Consider the following 15,670-nt stretch of genomic DNA (forward strand, 5'->3'; position numbering starts at 1 on the left):
CCTCTCTAAGAATTAGTCATTAAAGAAGGATGTTTTCAGCAGAAGCAAAGTAATTAATAAATGAGGTATGGTAATGATGGAGCATGTCCTTGAACTCAGGGCAAAAGGATTAAATCCTTATCCATTCTGTTACATACATATGAATTAAAAAGTGTCAGCACCAGTTCCAACCACAATCATTTGCAGCTGAGACATGTACCTAGAGGGCCTGGGTAACAAAGAATGCTTTTTCCTCAGACATCATGCAATCTGAATGCCCACGAATGTCACTTTGTGTAGCCAATAGTTAAATTTCTGCAGAAGGGAAAGGAAGACAGATGAGATGTACCAGGATTTAATGCTCCTGATAATTTTCTCCATTTTGCAAATCATAATAATTTACAGTTGGAAAGGAAATTAATGAGAATTGTTCAACTCTTTTAATTTGATTAATATAAGATCTCAAGGCCTAAAAATTTTAAGAGATTTTCCCACAGTAACTTTTTATTGACTGCTATTCAACCTACTAGTAATTCTATATGTTTAATAGGAATTAATTTTCAAACAAACTTGGTATTACACACTTCATTTGACAGATCATTAAGGTGTGCCTCTGAGTATGGAACATGCCCAATTTTACATAAGGTAAATATCAGTGTCATTTCTGGAATCAAAATGTTTTTCCCTCTTGTCAGTAATTAGAATATGACAATAAAATAATCTGATAGCCTTCCACACCCATCTTACTTAAAATATTTATGAAAGCTGATAATTGTAAGTATTGACAAATAATAAGTAAGGGGTAATTCTATACATTTATGGTGATTAACTTAAGGGTCCCACTCATTTGAAAAGCCATGGAAGTTCTCCAAGTTCTTTCAGTTATCTGTCTACTCTAGAGAATATCTTCACTTGTCTAAAAGGTGACATATTCAAAGAAATTAATGGTCACAGTGTCTGAAATACCAAAACATAGAAACAATAAACCTGATATCAGAAAGGAAATTAAATTGCAGTTTAATCATAGAATCAAAAACTATAAAGTAATATGTTATTTAGTTATCCCTCCATATACTGGCTTTGTTAAATCTAAGACAATATTGAATTTAAGTTTTACAAGTTATAAATATTATTATGATTCTATTTATATCATTATTTAAATTAAGTTCTAAAATAGCACAATGCATTATGTAGATAAATACATCTAAAAAAATACATAAAACACCCTTAGGAATGATACATGACAACTTTAAGATGGTGTTTCCATCTGGCAAGGGATAATGGGAAGGGATTGTGAAGGAGATTTTAGCCAAATATATGATTTATTTGTTAAACAATCAAGAGGTCATTTTTTTTCTCCTTATGAATTTTCTTATGTCCAGCACCATAACGCAAGTCCATTTTTATTGTTTATAAAATCATTACATATAGTTTATCCCTTTTGTGTATCACAACTGATCTTCAGAGCACTGGTCTCAAGACTATTTGGCCACACATTCCCATTGGTAAAAAGAAAAGTAAGCATATGCCACTTTTTCTTTGTTTTTTACTTGGCTGTTTATTAATACACATGATCTTATTTTACTGTAATTAATATATTAGGTACAATATATGCAACCCATATTTTCCCCTGGCTTCCCTATCTGTCCAGTACCCTCTCACTGGACTCAGAGCACCTCCTGTTCTATATATATCCAAAGGAACTGGAAGGGAAGAAGGTATCTGCTCCCCTCTCAGTCAGATACAATTCACCAGGAGCTTTACCCTCACTTAATATCTTGGGGATGGGAGAGGGGAACCCTTCCTCATGACTGAGAGGTTTAATAACAGGTGATTCGTTGTTTTGGTTTCTTTGTCTCTCTGTCCCTCACTCTCCCAGGAGTTGTGAATCACTGTCCTGGTTTGCTGTATCCCAAAGCAGGTCCCCAAGCAGCCTCTGGTTCTTTCTCCTTTGTTTTAATGAGAGCTGAGCCTTATCTGCCTAACCTGCCAGCCATGTTCCCATAATTCTTTAATATAATGTATAAAAATGTTCAGATGATGAGACTTAAAATAATTAAAAACACAAGTTTTAATATTTTCAACACTCCAAAGGACCTTCTAGTGTATCCCAGGGCATAGTACCTATCTGTGGGAACCATAACAAAAGAACAGCTTCATTTCATGAAAGAATCAAGACAGAATTTAGCAAAAAATTCAAAATCTATGCCTATGAATCTAACAAGTTGTCTGTTTAGAAAAAGGGTTCAGGAGTTCTGGCTCCTAATCACATTCTCTATCAAAGCACACCGCATTGCCTTCTCAGGGCTGCCTTCATGTCCTTGTTCCTTAAACTATAGATGATAGGATTCAGGGTTGGAGGCACCACTGTGTAGAGCACAGTTAGGAGAAGATCCAGCATTGAAGGAGAATCTGATGTTGGCTTGACATAGGCAATGATACCAGATATCATAAAGAGTGTTACAACCACAAGATGTGGGATGCAAGTAGAAAATGTTTTTGATCTACTCTGCTTGGATGGAATCCTCATGATGGTAGAAAATATATACACATAGGAGAGAGTAATTGAAACAAAACAGACTATTGCAAGACTTATAATAAAACTGTGACTCCAATTTCAATGATAATTACTTCGGGATCTAAGAGGCTTAGGAGCTGTGGGATATCACAGAAATATTGATATACTATATTAGACCCACAAAAGGGTAATGAGAATGTTGCAGCCACATGCATGACTGCACAGATCATCCCACTGAGCCATGAAATGGCCATCATCTTCACACAGGCACCTTGATTCATGATAACTGCATAGTGCAAGGGTTGGCAGATGGCCACATAGCAGTCATAGGACATCACGGTAAGGATGGCTGTCTCAGTACAGGCAAGAACAAAGAAAAAGAAGACTTGGAGAGCACACCCAAGAAAAGAAATGGAGGTATTGTGGGTTAAGGAATTAAAAATGGATCTGGGAACTGTGACAGATATGTAGCAAAAATCTAAAAATGATAAATTTTTCAAAAAGAAATATATTGGGGTTTGAAGGTGGCCATCTAGAATGGTAAGCATGATGATTAGGAGATTTCCAGTGACAGCTGCCAGGTAAACCAGCAAAAATAGAGCAGCATGTAAGGTTTGAACTTCCCAGGAGTCTGAAAATCCCATGAGGAGAAATTCAGTAACTTCAGTTCTGTTTAGATCATTTGTGGTTGTTCCCTTTCTTCCTATGAAGAAAGCAGAGTGGAAAAGATTAGATATAAATATGGTGAATGTGACTACTCAAAATGATATTTCTAATTAGTGATAATTAGATTAGATTTGTGATAATTAGATTAAAATCTCTCATTTACATATGTTTATACTATCTTCCTAAACCTGAATCTTTTTTTTATTGACTTTGTAATAATATTACATTAAAAATATATATATATATGAGGTCCCATTGAACCCTACCACCCCCACCCCACCTCTCCCCCGCCAGCAACACTCCCTCCCATCATCATGACACATCCATTGCATTTGGCAAGTACATCTCTGGGCACCCCCGCACCCCATGGTCAACGGTCCACACCATGGCCCACACTCCCCCATTCCATCCAGTGGACCCTGTGAGGATTTACAATGTCCTGTGATTGCCCCTGAAGCACCATCCAGGGCAGCTCCATGTCCCAAAGACGCCTCCACCTCTCATCTCTTCCTGCCTTTCCCCATACCCATCAGCCATCATGTCCACTTCTCTCAATCCAATGCCACCTTTTCTATGTGGACATTGGATTGGTTGTGTCCATTGCACCTCTATGTCAAGAGGAGGCTCAGATTCCACATGGATGCTGGATGCAACCCTCCCACTTTCAGTTGTAATCACTCTAGGCTCCATGGTGTGGTGGTTGTCCTTCTTCAACTCCATCTTAGCTGAGTGTGGTGAGCCCAATAAGTCAGATTGTAGGTGCTGGAGTCTGTTGAGGCTCAGGACCTGGCTATCACATTGTCAGTCCAGAGATTCAAATCCCCTAAATATATCTTAAACCCCGACACTAACTGCACCTCCAGCACATTAGCATGAAAGTCTTATGAAGAGAGATCCCATCCGAGTCCAGATTCATCACACATAAACACCAGTTCCAAAGAGGGGCCATCTGACCTGGTAGTTAACCCCATCGGCCATGACCATAACTCCCATGGGTCTCTTTAGCCCTCGAAGGAACCGATATCTGGGGGTTGTATCTGCTTTATCTGTCTCTCAGACTCTGCTCAGTTGTGCATAAGGGCAATCCTTCTGACAGCCTCCAGACTCTTTTTTAGAGACTCGTAGCCATATAAACTCATTTCTCCTTTCCATTGCCCCCTTACATTAGGTCAAACAGCGTTTTAAAGTCATGTTATTTTATGTAGACAGGGATATTCCGCTGATCTGCATTGAACCTTCTGTATAAGGTCATTTTCCAGTTGCATCATCAGTTGCTAAACCTGAATCTTAAAGACATACTGTAGTGTTTTATACATGGCATATCTCAATGTATCCTGCCTTCAAAGATGTATGTAAGATCTCATCTCCTCTGCCATGGATACAAGAACATTACAATATATCAATACTTAGGGTCAACAACAAGCTGTATAAAAGAGTATGGAATTTTTCCTTTTAGGGTAATTAAAACATTCTTAAAATGATGTGATGAAAACACACCCCTATGATGAAACTGAGTGCCACTGAATGTACACTTTGGATGGATTGTACAGGGCAGGGTACTGTATAATATAGTGAACCCTGTGGTGGATGATGGACTGTGGTTGACAGTACAAATATGAGAATGTTTTCTCATGAACTATAACAAATGTATAATACTAATGCATGATATTAATAATAGGGTGGTTTATGGAAAAATACACCAAATGTAAGGTATGGACTGTAGTTAGTGATATTATGGTGATGTTCTTTCATCATGTGTAACAAATGTTCCACAACAATGCAAGGTGTTAATGGTGAGGTGATGTATCAGAATCCTGTATTGTATACATAGCTGTTTTGTAAGCTCACAACTTTTCTAATAAAAAGATGTATGAAGATATGCAATCAAAATGCAAAAGGAAAAATGGGGATGATTACAACAATGAAGTAATCAAGGGGAAAAGTAGTAAGAGAATAGAGGAACACACACAAACTTGGAGATAACGTGAATATGAAACATTATTTGTTAATTCTGTGTTAAAATATAGCATTGAAAATAATTATCCTTCTGTTCACTTTTGGTAAAGTGAAGGTAAAGTTGTTAGCAATCTGAAAAAGATGCCCTATTTCCATAACTATTAAGAATTCAAACGCAAACTTTCTGAGGAAAAAAATGTATTTATTAAAATCTGACATAATTGGCATAATGATAGACTCCTATGATAAAATATTTTATAAGATATAGTTCTCAAATTCGAGTTTTCCAAGTCAATGGAGAACATGTTGAGTAAAATATTCCCTGGAATCTGATGTGATAATATCAAAAGGGATAAGGCTTAGTGATGGTAGATTATATCAGGGACAGAGACATTTTTCCTACTTTGTCTTTTTATAGAAAATTTATATATAAGGCATATTTGAGCTTGGATATGAAAAGCATTCTGCTAGATTAAGTTTAGAATAGCATTTTCAAAAGAACCATACAGGAAAAAACAGAGGATCAAAAGTATTTATTGTGTTTATGATACAAGTGTGGCTTAGGTAGAAAATTAGACTTGCTTATGTTAAACCTCATGCTAACCTTAGTGCTTTATGCCCTAGTCTTCAGAATTAATCTTCAATGTTGAGATAAAATGGAATATTGAACATATATCCAAGTATATTAATAAATTTCTATCCTAAATCTTTCCTAATGCCTGGCTCCCAATTCATCAAGTGTTTTTATTTAGTTCAGCTTAATTTAGTTTAGATTTTAGTTATGTTTAGTTTGGTTTTATTTTGGTCTAGTAAATGGTATTGGGGTTTAGCTCCAGAACTTCTATGATTTGTTCAGCAAAACTCTTGTGCTTTTTCCTTTTATCAATTTATGGAGCAATAATTTATAACAAGAAATAGCATCAATTTAAATTGTGAAATTCAAGGAGAATTGATAGTTGAATATACCAATAAAACACCACTCCAATAAGGACACAATATTTTCATCACACCCCAAATATTCTACCTATCCTTTTGTACACTATCTCTACCTGCTCCAATCCAGGGAACCACTGATATTATTTCTCTCACTGTAACCTTATTCTCAATAATTATCTCTAAAATCAACAGAGTAAAGATAATCCTTGCATGAACAATTGCAGCAGAATTGATTAATTAGTTGTCATTTTTTAAGGTTTTATTACCCATCTTCATTATACCAGTAAAACTCACCTCAGATGTGTTTCTCAAAGAGAACTGAGGAATGTGCCTTTTTTACCATTGAGGTCAAGTCAACAGTTAAATAGGTAAAAAAGAACAAAGAAGGAGCCAACCAACTGGTTCTCAATTGAAAAATTTTGTGTTTCCACTAATTGTGGTTTGTTCACACTGATTGCCTAGATAGCCTGATGTTATTATAGGGACAGATGCAACCAAATGGAAATGAAAATATTGTATGCCAACAAACAGATGAATTCACTCTATTTCAGATTTTCTTTTTAGTATGGTTTACCAAGGAGCCACTGAAAAATTATCTTTTCTTCCAGAAATCATTAGTGGGTCTTTTGGCAACACTAAGTAGAGAACAGGTATCAAAGTCACTACCTAATGTGAGAACTGTCATGTGGATTGAGGGAGGGAACCAGAATCAACTAATTGGCTATAAATTTTAAAAATTAAATCAAACCCAACTTTTTAAAAGCTCCCAGAACATCCCCTTCATACAACAATACACACACACCAGAAACCTTCCACCACTGAAAAGAAACATGGATACTTCTATCCCACAACACTTTGAGACTCTTACACTAGAGAATTATGCTAGCAGTCTACTCTCTCCTCCATCCATATGAACTTGTCACTTTAAGTTCATGAACCTGCTATCCCTGAAATGAAAGAGGTGAATGCATGTTTTAAAATTAATGGATAAGAACATGATATGGGAATCCATAAGAGCACTCTCTTGAAAGAATGATAAAAGTAACATATTTATGGTTTTATTGTGCAAAGTTATGGGGTAAAAACTGAATTAAAACTTACTGCATGGCATGGGCTGATTTTGGATGAGCTGGGTCATTGAGTAATTTCAGTTGTTAAAAATGTCAAACTTCTCTTTCTTTTCAAGGCAGAAATTTCTATTCCTTCAACTATATATTGGATAAAAGTTGAAAAATGCCTTGATCATGCAATGTGGCTAAATTTAATAAGTAAGGATCACAAACGTTTCCATCTTCTCTCTGATGCAGAAAGGTAAACTTGGTGTGTACCATGTCTGCTTTCCACTTGGTTTTGATTTGATTCACAGTCTTTGTAAGAAAATGGTAGTTTCTGGTGAGAGGAACTTTCATATTTCTTAGGCCTCTGGAGACAGAAAGAATTCTTGATATTTTAAATATGACCTTTGAGGAAAACAACCAAAACAGAGTTTAATTAATCCCAGTGGATAGCAGCCAAAGGAAAGTTCCTTTTTTGTTTGATGTAGAATAATAGAAACAAAATTAATTGATTAGTATTATCTTCCTCACACACAGTGGTTCAATAAGTAGAACACTTGCACTAAGAGTGAAAGATGAAATGATAGCTATAATCAGACAACAGATATAAACCCACCTAGATATCATATGACTACATTTCCATTTTTCATATTTTCTTCCCTAATGGCTATATTCTAGCTCCACTCATGTAAAGCAAAATTTATCATGTTACACTTGCCTTTATGACCCTTCAGTGGATTTCCTTGATAAAGATACAACTTGTTAATGTTATCTTATGGTGGAATACTCTGATTTGTATTTAGAATACTTTCTCATTTGATGCCATTCCCCACCCCTAAGTGGACAGAGTAGCCATTTAGATTTTGTCTTTTGTGAATTGCTGACAAAATATTTTCCTAATTTTTTATCAAGTTTATTTTTATTAGTATATATTATTTATAAATTGTAAATGCTAATTGTTTTTGAAATGGCTTATAGATGTATTCTCCTAGTTTGAGACTTGGCTTTTCTCTCTTTTTTTAACATAATTTTTTATTGTATTTGTTGATGATATATAGATCATAAAAAAAGTTACATTAAAAATATAAAAGGTCCCCACATACCCCACATCCATCCCCCCACTCCTCCCACAGTAACAACCTCTTTCATCATTGTGGTATATTCATTGCATTTGGTGAATACATTTTGGAGCTTTGCTGCTCCCCATGGATTATAATTTACATTGTAGTTTACACTCTCCTCCTGTACGTTCATTGGGTTATGGCAGGATATATAATGTCCAGCATCTGTCCCTAAAGTATCATTTAGGACAACTCCAAGTCCCAAAAATGCTCACATTACATCTCTTCTTCCCTCTCCCTACCCTCAACAACCACTGTGGCCAGTTTCTCCACGTCATTGCTACAGTTTCTTCCATTACTAGTCACAATAGTTCTATAGTAGAATAAAAGTAAGTCCACTCTAATCCATATTTTCCTCCATCCTGTGGGTACTGGGATAGTGATGTCCACTCCACCTCTATATCAAGAGGGGGCTTAGACCCACATGGTTGATGGATGCAATTTTCCTGCTTGGAGTTGTAGGCACTCTTTATTTCATGTGCATTTCTTTAATACACCTGCAATTGACTTTATTTTTGCTCTAGATCATATAATTTTACTTTTTCTTTTCTTTTACCCCAAATTTTACAACTTTAGTCCACAAATTATATTTCATCTTAGGGTTTCCTTTTTCAATATTTTATTATAGTAATATATACAATATATTGTGTTTGGATTAAATATATTCAATCCAATAGTTCCCATTTTAACCATGTTCAGGTGTAAAATTCAGTTGTATTGAGTACATTCACAAATTTACTACAATCACTAAGATCCATTACTCCAATTTTTATTACCTTAAAAAGAAACAGTAGGGAAGCAGATGTGGCTCCAGTGATTGGGCTTCCACCTACCATATGGGAGGACCCAGGTTTGATCCCTGGGGCCTCCTGGTAAAAAAAATAAGCATGCATGTGTGGTGACCTGAGTGTGCCCACACAAGTGCCTGCACAGCGAGGCAAATACCTTGCAGCAAGCTGAGTGCCTGTGAGGTGAGCCAGTGCCCATACAGCAAGCCAAGTGCCCATGCAGTGAGCTGAGTGCATGGGCAAATGCCCATGTGGTGAGCCAGGTACATGCACGGTGAACTGAGTGCCCATGCAATGAGCCAGTGCCCATGCAAGTGAGTCACATAGCAAGATGATGACACAACAAAAGAGAGATAAGGGGAGAGTCAAGGCAAGGTGCAACAGAAGCCAGAAACTGTGGTGGTGCAAGTGGTGGGAAATCTCTCTTTATATCAGAGGTCACCAGGATCAAATTCTGGTGAATCTTAGAGGAGAAAAATGAGAAGAGAAGACAAAAAGAGAAATAGATACAGAAGATCACACAGTGAATGGACACAGAAAAAACAAAACAAAACAAAAACCAGCAAGGTGGAGGAAAGGGGGAGGGGAAGGGAAAAAAAGAAACTGTATCCACTAAGCAAAAACTCACTCTCCCTACATCCCCCAACGCTTTCCCCTTGTATTTATAAACTACTCTCTCTTTCTAGAAATTTACTTCTTCTAGGTATTTCATATATGGAAGACCATATAATATTACAATATTTGTCTTTTTGCATCTGGCATATTTCACTTAACATGATATCTTTAAAGTTCATATATCTTAATATTATTAAGATGCCAGGTAAATAAATAAAAATAAATCTTAAAAAAAAAAAAAAAAATGGGAAACGGACTTTGGCCCAGTGGTTAGGGCGTCCGTCTACCACATGGGAGGTCCGCGGTTCAAACCCAGGGCCTCCTTGACCCGTGTGGAGCTGGCCATGCGCAGCGCTGATGCGCGCAAGGAGTGCCGTGCCACGCAAGGGTGTCCCCCGCGTGGGGGAGCCCCACGCACAAGGAGTGCGCCCGTAAGGAAAGCCGCCCAGCGTGAAAAGAAAGAGCAGCCTGCCCAGGAATGGCGCCGCCCACACTTCCCGTGCCGCTGACGACAACAGAAGCGGACAAAGAAATAAGACGCAGCAAAAAGACACAGAAAACAGACAACCGGGGGAGGGGAGGGGAATTAAATAAATAAAAATAAATCTTAAAAAAAAAAAAAAAAAAAAAAGATGCCAGGAATATCTAAAGCAATATACATATTCAATGCAAACCTATCAAAACACCAGCAGGTTTTTCTTTTTTATTGTCTTTTATTTTAAACATAAATAGACCACATAAAACACTACGTTAAAAAATGTAAGAGGTTCCCATATACCCCACCCCCCCAAATCCCCCACTCCTCCAACATCGAAATCCCCTTTCATCAGTGAGGCACATTCATTGCATTTGGTGAATACAGCCTGGAGCACTGCCATACCACATGGACCATAGTTCACATTGTAGTTCGGTTTCTCCCAGTCCATCCAGTGGGTTATGGTAAGATAAACAATGTCCTGCAACTGTCCCTGCAATATCATTCAGGACAACTTCAAGCCCCCAAAATGCCCCATATTGCACCTCTTCCTCCCTCTCCCTGCCCTCAGCAATTCCCATGGCCACCATCTCCACATCAATGATACAATTTCTCCCATTGCTAGAGTCACAACAGTTCTATAGTAGAATACCAGCAAGTCCACTCCAATCTATAATATATTCTTGCATCTTGTGAACTCTGGGATGGTGATGTCCACTCCACCTCTCAATCAAGACTTGGCTTAGATCCCACATGGCTGATGGATGCAATTCTCCTGCTTGCAGTTATAGACACTCTTGATTCCCTGGTGTGGTGGTTGACCATTCCCACCTCCCCATCAGCTGACCTGGGTACATCCAATGAACTGGAGAGGATGTTGCAACTCTGCTGAGGCTCAGGGCCCAGGTTTTACATGGACAGTCCAGAGATTCAAATCTCCTGAACATATAAAAAGCTCAGCGCCAATCACAGTTCAGTAAAAGTAACAGATGAGATATGTGCAGAGAGGTCACATCTGAGTCCAACTCATCACAATCTGGAACACAAATTCCAAGTAGGGCCCACTGGCAAGACAATGAACACCAGTCATCTGTCATGACCATAGAGTCTGTTTGTCTCTCTAGCCCTCAGGAGCACCAGTACCTGGGATTGTATCTACTTTGGCTTTCTCTGGGATCCTCCAGCAATCTTTTTTCCAAAAATAAAAATAGGAAAGCTAATCCTCAAATTCATGTGTAATCTCAGGAGGCCCTGAAGAGACAAGTCAATATTGCAAAAGAAAAACGAAGGTGGAGATCTCACACTTCCCCATTTCCAAACTTACTACAAGCCATAATAATCAAAGCATTGTGGTAATGGAATAGATTTTTTGAATGGAATGAGGTAGGGGTTGAAATATGTTGTTGTTGTTTTTTGACCTGGTGGATAACCAATTACCCTGCACAATTATTAGAGTCCATCTTCTTTGCTGATCTCCAATATACTTTTATACTTCATTGTGTCCATGGTGTGATCCTGTTTCTGAGCTGTCTCTTCAGATCCTTTGCTCTTTCACTCATTCCACTGGGCCAATACCATATCCTCCTAGTTACTCCTAGACATAGATTTATAATGCCATGCAAACAATTATAAGGCCCTGCTACCTGGTAGGGGAAAATCTATGATGTTTTTATCCTCTCAAGTGTGCTTTATATATTTTTTCTTACCATTTTGCAACTTTATTCATATTTTAGAATCAAATTCTACAAAGTGCCTTTTTTGAATTTTAAGTGAGACCACATGTTTAGGCAAACATGATATGAAATATACTTAACCTTGCAATACATGATGAAGATATAGTTCCCAATTCATATGGATCTAATTTAAAATATTTTAATTAAAATATTGTAATGTGCTGCCTAGCATTATCACACAAGTTGTATTAGATCTGTATGCAGGTATTTTTTATATATATATGTTATATATATATTATATATATTATTTTTAGAGAAGTTGTTAGCTTACAAAACAAACATGCATAATGTGCAAAATTCCCATACATCACCATTCCACCAACACCTTACATTATTGTGGAACATTTGTTACAGGTTTTGAAGGAAAATGATCACATTATTACCACTAGCTATGGTCCATAGTGAGGTACTTTATATTGATGATAATGTAAATAATTTGGAAATTATGTTGTTAAATATATGTTGATATAAGGAAATGCAATATAATTTATTTAATGAATTTGAATCTATCAATCTTATTTAAATCCTTCAAATTGAATAATTATTAATTCTCCTTTGTTCTCAGTCTATTCAATATATCATCAGTAAAAATAAAGAACATGTTTCTTTTTACTCATATTCTTAAACTTTTTTGTTGTCCATTCTGCCCTCTCCTTCTTCCTATTGCCATACTGGCTAAGGATTCTACAAATACAAAACTTACTGAGCTTAAAAAGTAAGTTGTTAATATGTGTTTCTTGATATTATTTAAACTTGAATTGACCTTGAACTAGATAACATATTTTATTCCACATTTATTAAATTAACACTTTTCTATTATCTGAATATGTTTTCAAATCTTGAAGTCACCATCATATGGCAAAGAATAACTCTAACTTGGGCTTAGGTACTATATTAGATTGCCACAGGGCTGTTGAGGCAAAGTACCAGAAATGTGTTGGGTTTTATAATGGGAATTTTATTAGGAAAAAATCTTACTGTTCTGAGGCCATGAAATGTCCAAATCAAGACACCATCAGAGATGCTTTCTCACCAAATTCAGCTACTGGTGATCCTGGCATTCTGCCTCATGGCAGCTATAGTATGGCTCCTGTTAGGAGACCTACAGGTGGCTACCAAGGCAGAACAAGAGGAAAGACCTCTATGCACTGCTTAGAAGGAAAGTTAAAGTTAGAAAGGGATCAGTCCTAGCATAGGCAGATGAACTATTTCTTAACTGATTTCCTGAGCTGAGTTGATGATCAGTTATATTGCAAAACTATGTAAACTGGAAGAGTTTGATTGGATGTTATTTTGACAATGTTTTAAGTTTTATTCACATTTTATTTTGATCATAATTTTTATCAAGGATTAAAAAGAACTTTCAGTTTTGAATCAGTAGCTTATTCCTGAACTTTGAGTCTAAGTGTAGTTCTAAAGAGTAATCCAGAATAGTTCAGTGTTAAATGTCTATCTAAACTGCTAAATTAGTGCTTAATGACATTTATATTGATCAAGTAAGCCTAACTGGTTAGTGGCTACTAATCAAAGTGTTTCCAAGAATGAGTTTGCATGTTACAAGCAACACTGATTCCAGAGGATAGCTTTTAAAAAGTAAAAATTGGAGATGTGGAATGAAGGAGAACTTGGAGGACACAGCCATATCAAAGGAGTGAGATTTATGAGTCAAATTAGTGAGCTTTGTTTTCTGTTGGTATGTCAACTCTTTTTGAGTTTATCTTTTTGTTTGATGTATATTTTCATACCTCCAGATAATAATATTAATTTAGTAAATCAAAATTCTTAAAAGAGCTCTATTCAAATTGCTAAATATTAAATGGGTGCTTATATAGGTAAATGAGTACTCCTGAAGACCAAATTGGAGAAACCAAACAGGATAAAAAGTCACATAAATTCTGAATAAAGAAAATATTTAAAGGAAAGAAAAGAAAAAGCTTATCCTGATTCTGATATAATCTTTCTATAGCCTCAACAGAATAGCCCAGAATTTCATACTTTGTCAGGCAGAGTCTTCTGCCTCTCACCAGCAGGAAGCAGCTACAGAAGAATGACCATCACCCTTCAGCTCCCTCTTAGGAATAAGAGTGTGAACTCTCTGTGGAGGGAATTGAGACAGGTTAGTATAGGAAACAGAGGATGTGGCTGGTTGGAATAAAGTCCACTGAAGACCCTTGTTATGAGGTCTAGCTTGAAAATCCCAGACTACATTTTTTTTTACCTACTAATGGAAATGTTGTTTGTACGCTGTTAGAAAATAACCTTCTTTTCACCTGTAGTGTCCTAACCAATACAGTGAGCTTTGGCAGTAACCCAAGCCCACGTTTGAACACAATGTTGGGTCTGCACACACTTACCATCCTCAGGTGTTACTGGCCTTCCTTGAACCACAACTTCTGCAAGTTGGACAGCATGGAACACCTTGCTGAAATAACAGAATATGATGCATTGACAAGATTGGTACAAGACCTTCTCATTTAAGACTGAGATTCAGCTGTCATCCCTTAGTGAGACTCATAATTATGTTTTTTCCCTTGTATGGGTGCAGGTGAATAAGCCCAGCCCTTTGTTAGGATATGCTGTATATAATGGTTTAGGATGGTTAGTGGCTGAGTGTGTCACCATAGTTCACATCACTCCTGTCTGCATGGAACATCTTCCCAAAGTAGTAAACATCCTTGGTAAATATCCTTCCTACAAGTGTAGGGAAAACATCACCCAAAGTATATGCTTCATGTCACCCTTGCAGAAACACTATTCTCATATCCTGTGGAATGTCCTTGTTCTGAAACCCTTTATATATCATCCCACATTTTCTCATCTCTTTGCAGAACACTAACTTCATTCATTTAGCTGCCATCAAAGAACCTCTCCTATCTGTAGGTATGAATAATGCTTAAACCTGATGAAATGCCAGGTGTGTTCTTTGGTCTTGCAACCTCACCAACTTGGACCCTTCAGGAGTTGGGTTGTAACACATAACATGCATGTACTATAAAAGACAATTTGATTTCTTCCAACTTTAGGGTGTTACAAATGAAACTGTTAAGGACAATAAGGAAAATAATTTTTTTTCAGACATGAGTTTTCATTCCTCTGGGATAAATGTCCAGCTATATTATTACTGGGTTAAAAGGATATGTTTGAGTTTTGTATGCTTGTTTTATGAATTTTTAAACAATAGCCAAATTATTTCCAGGATGATTATACCATTTAACATTCCTACCAACCATATATGAGAAATCTAGATTATATGTATCCTTGTCAGGATTTGATATTGTAACTAATTTTTAAATTTTATTCATTCCAATAGATGTGTAGGGATATCATATTTTAATCTAAGCTTCCTTTTCCTTAATAGATAGTGATGTTGACTATCTTTTTATGTGTTTATTTGCTATCTGTATATTCCTTTTGATGGAGTATCTCTTCATGTATTTCCCAGTTTCTAATTGTATTTTTTCATTTGTTTTGTTTTATTGATTTTGCAGTTGAGTTTTGAGAGTTCATCATACATTCAAACTACAAGTCCTTTGCTGAATGAGCAGTTTGTAAATATTTTCTTCCTTGTGTAGCTTGATTTTTCATCCTCATCACAGGAGATTTCATGTAGTAGATTTTAATTTTGTTGAGGTCTATGCTTTTTCATTTAAAAATTTTATGGATAATGTTTTTGAAGTCATGTTTAAGAATTCCTTATCCAGCCCTAAGTCCAGGTAATTTTCTTCTGTTATTTTTTTATTAAAATTTAGGGTTTTACATTTTACATTTATATCTATGATCAATTTTGAGTTAGTTTTACTACAAGGCATGAAATTTATGTTAAGGTTC

At 36.4% G+C, this 15,670-nt stretch overlaps 1 protein-coding gene across 1 annotated transcript in view; it reads right to left on the minus strand.

Annotated features, from left to right (window-relative positions):
• Positions 1-2,230: 2,230 nt before the first annotated feature.
• Positions 2,231-15,670, minus strand: part of LOC101423170 (olfactory receptor 14L1-like) — a 127,016-nt gene continuing 113,576 nt past the window's right edge. Inside the window, 2 exon segments of the mRNA XM_058306363.2 lie at positions 2,231-2,577; positions 2,580-3,200. Coding sequence (XP_058162346.1) covers positions 2,258-2,577; positions 2,580-3,200 — 941 coding nt within the window. The 3' untranslated portion in view covers positions 2,231-2,257.

This window comes from Dasypus novemcinctus, chromosome 10 (assembly GCF_030445035.2).
Source record: "Dasypus novemcinctus isolate mDasNov1 chromosome 10, mDasNov1.1.hap2, whole genome shotgun sequence".
Classification (NCBI taxonomy): Eukaryota; Metazoa; Chordata; class Mammalia; order Cingulata; family Dasypodidae; genus Dasypus; species Dasypus novemcinctus.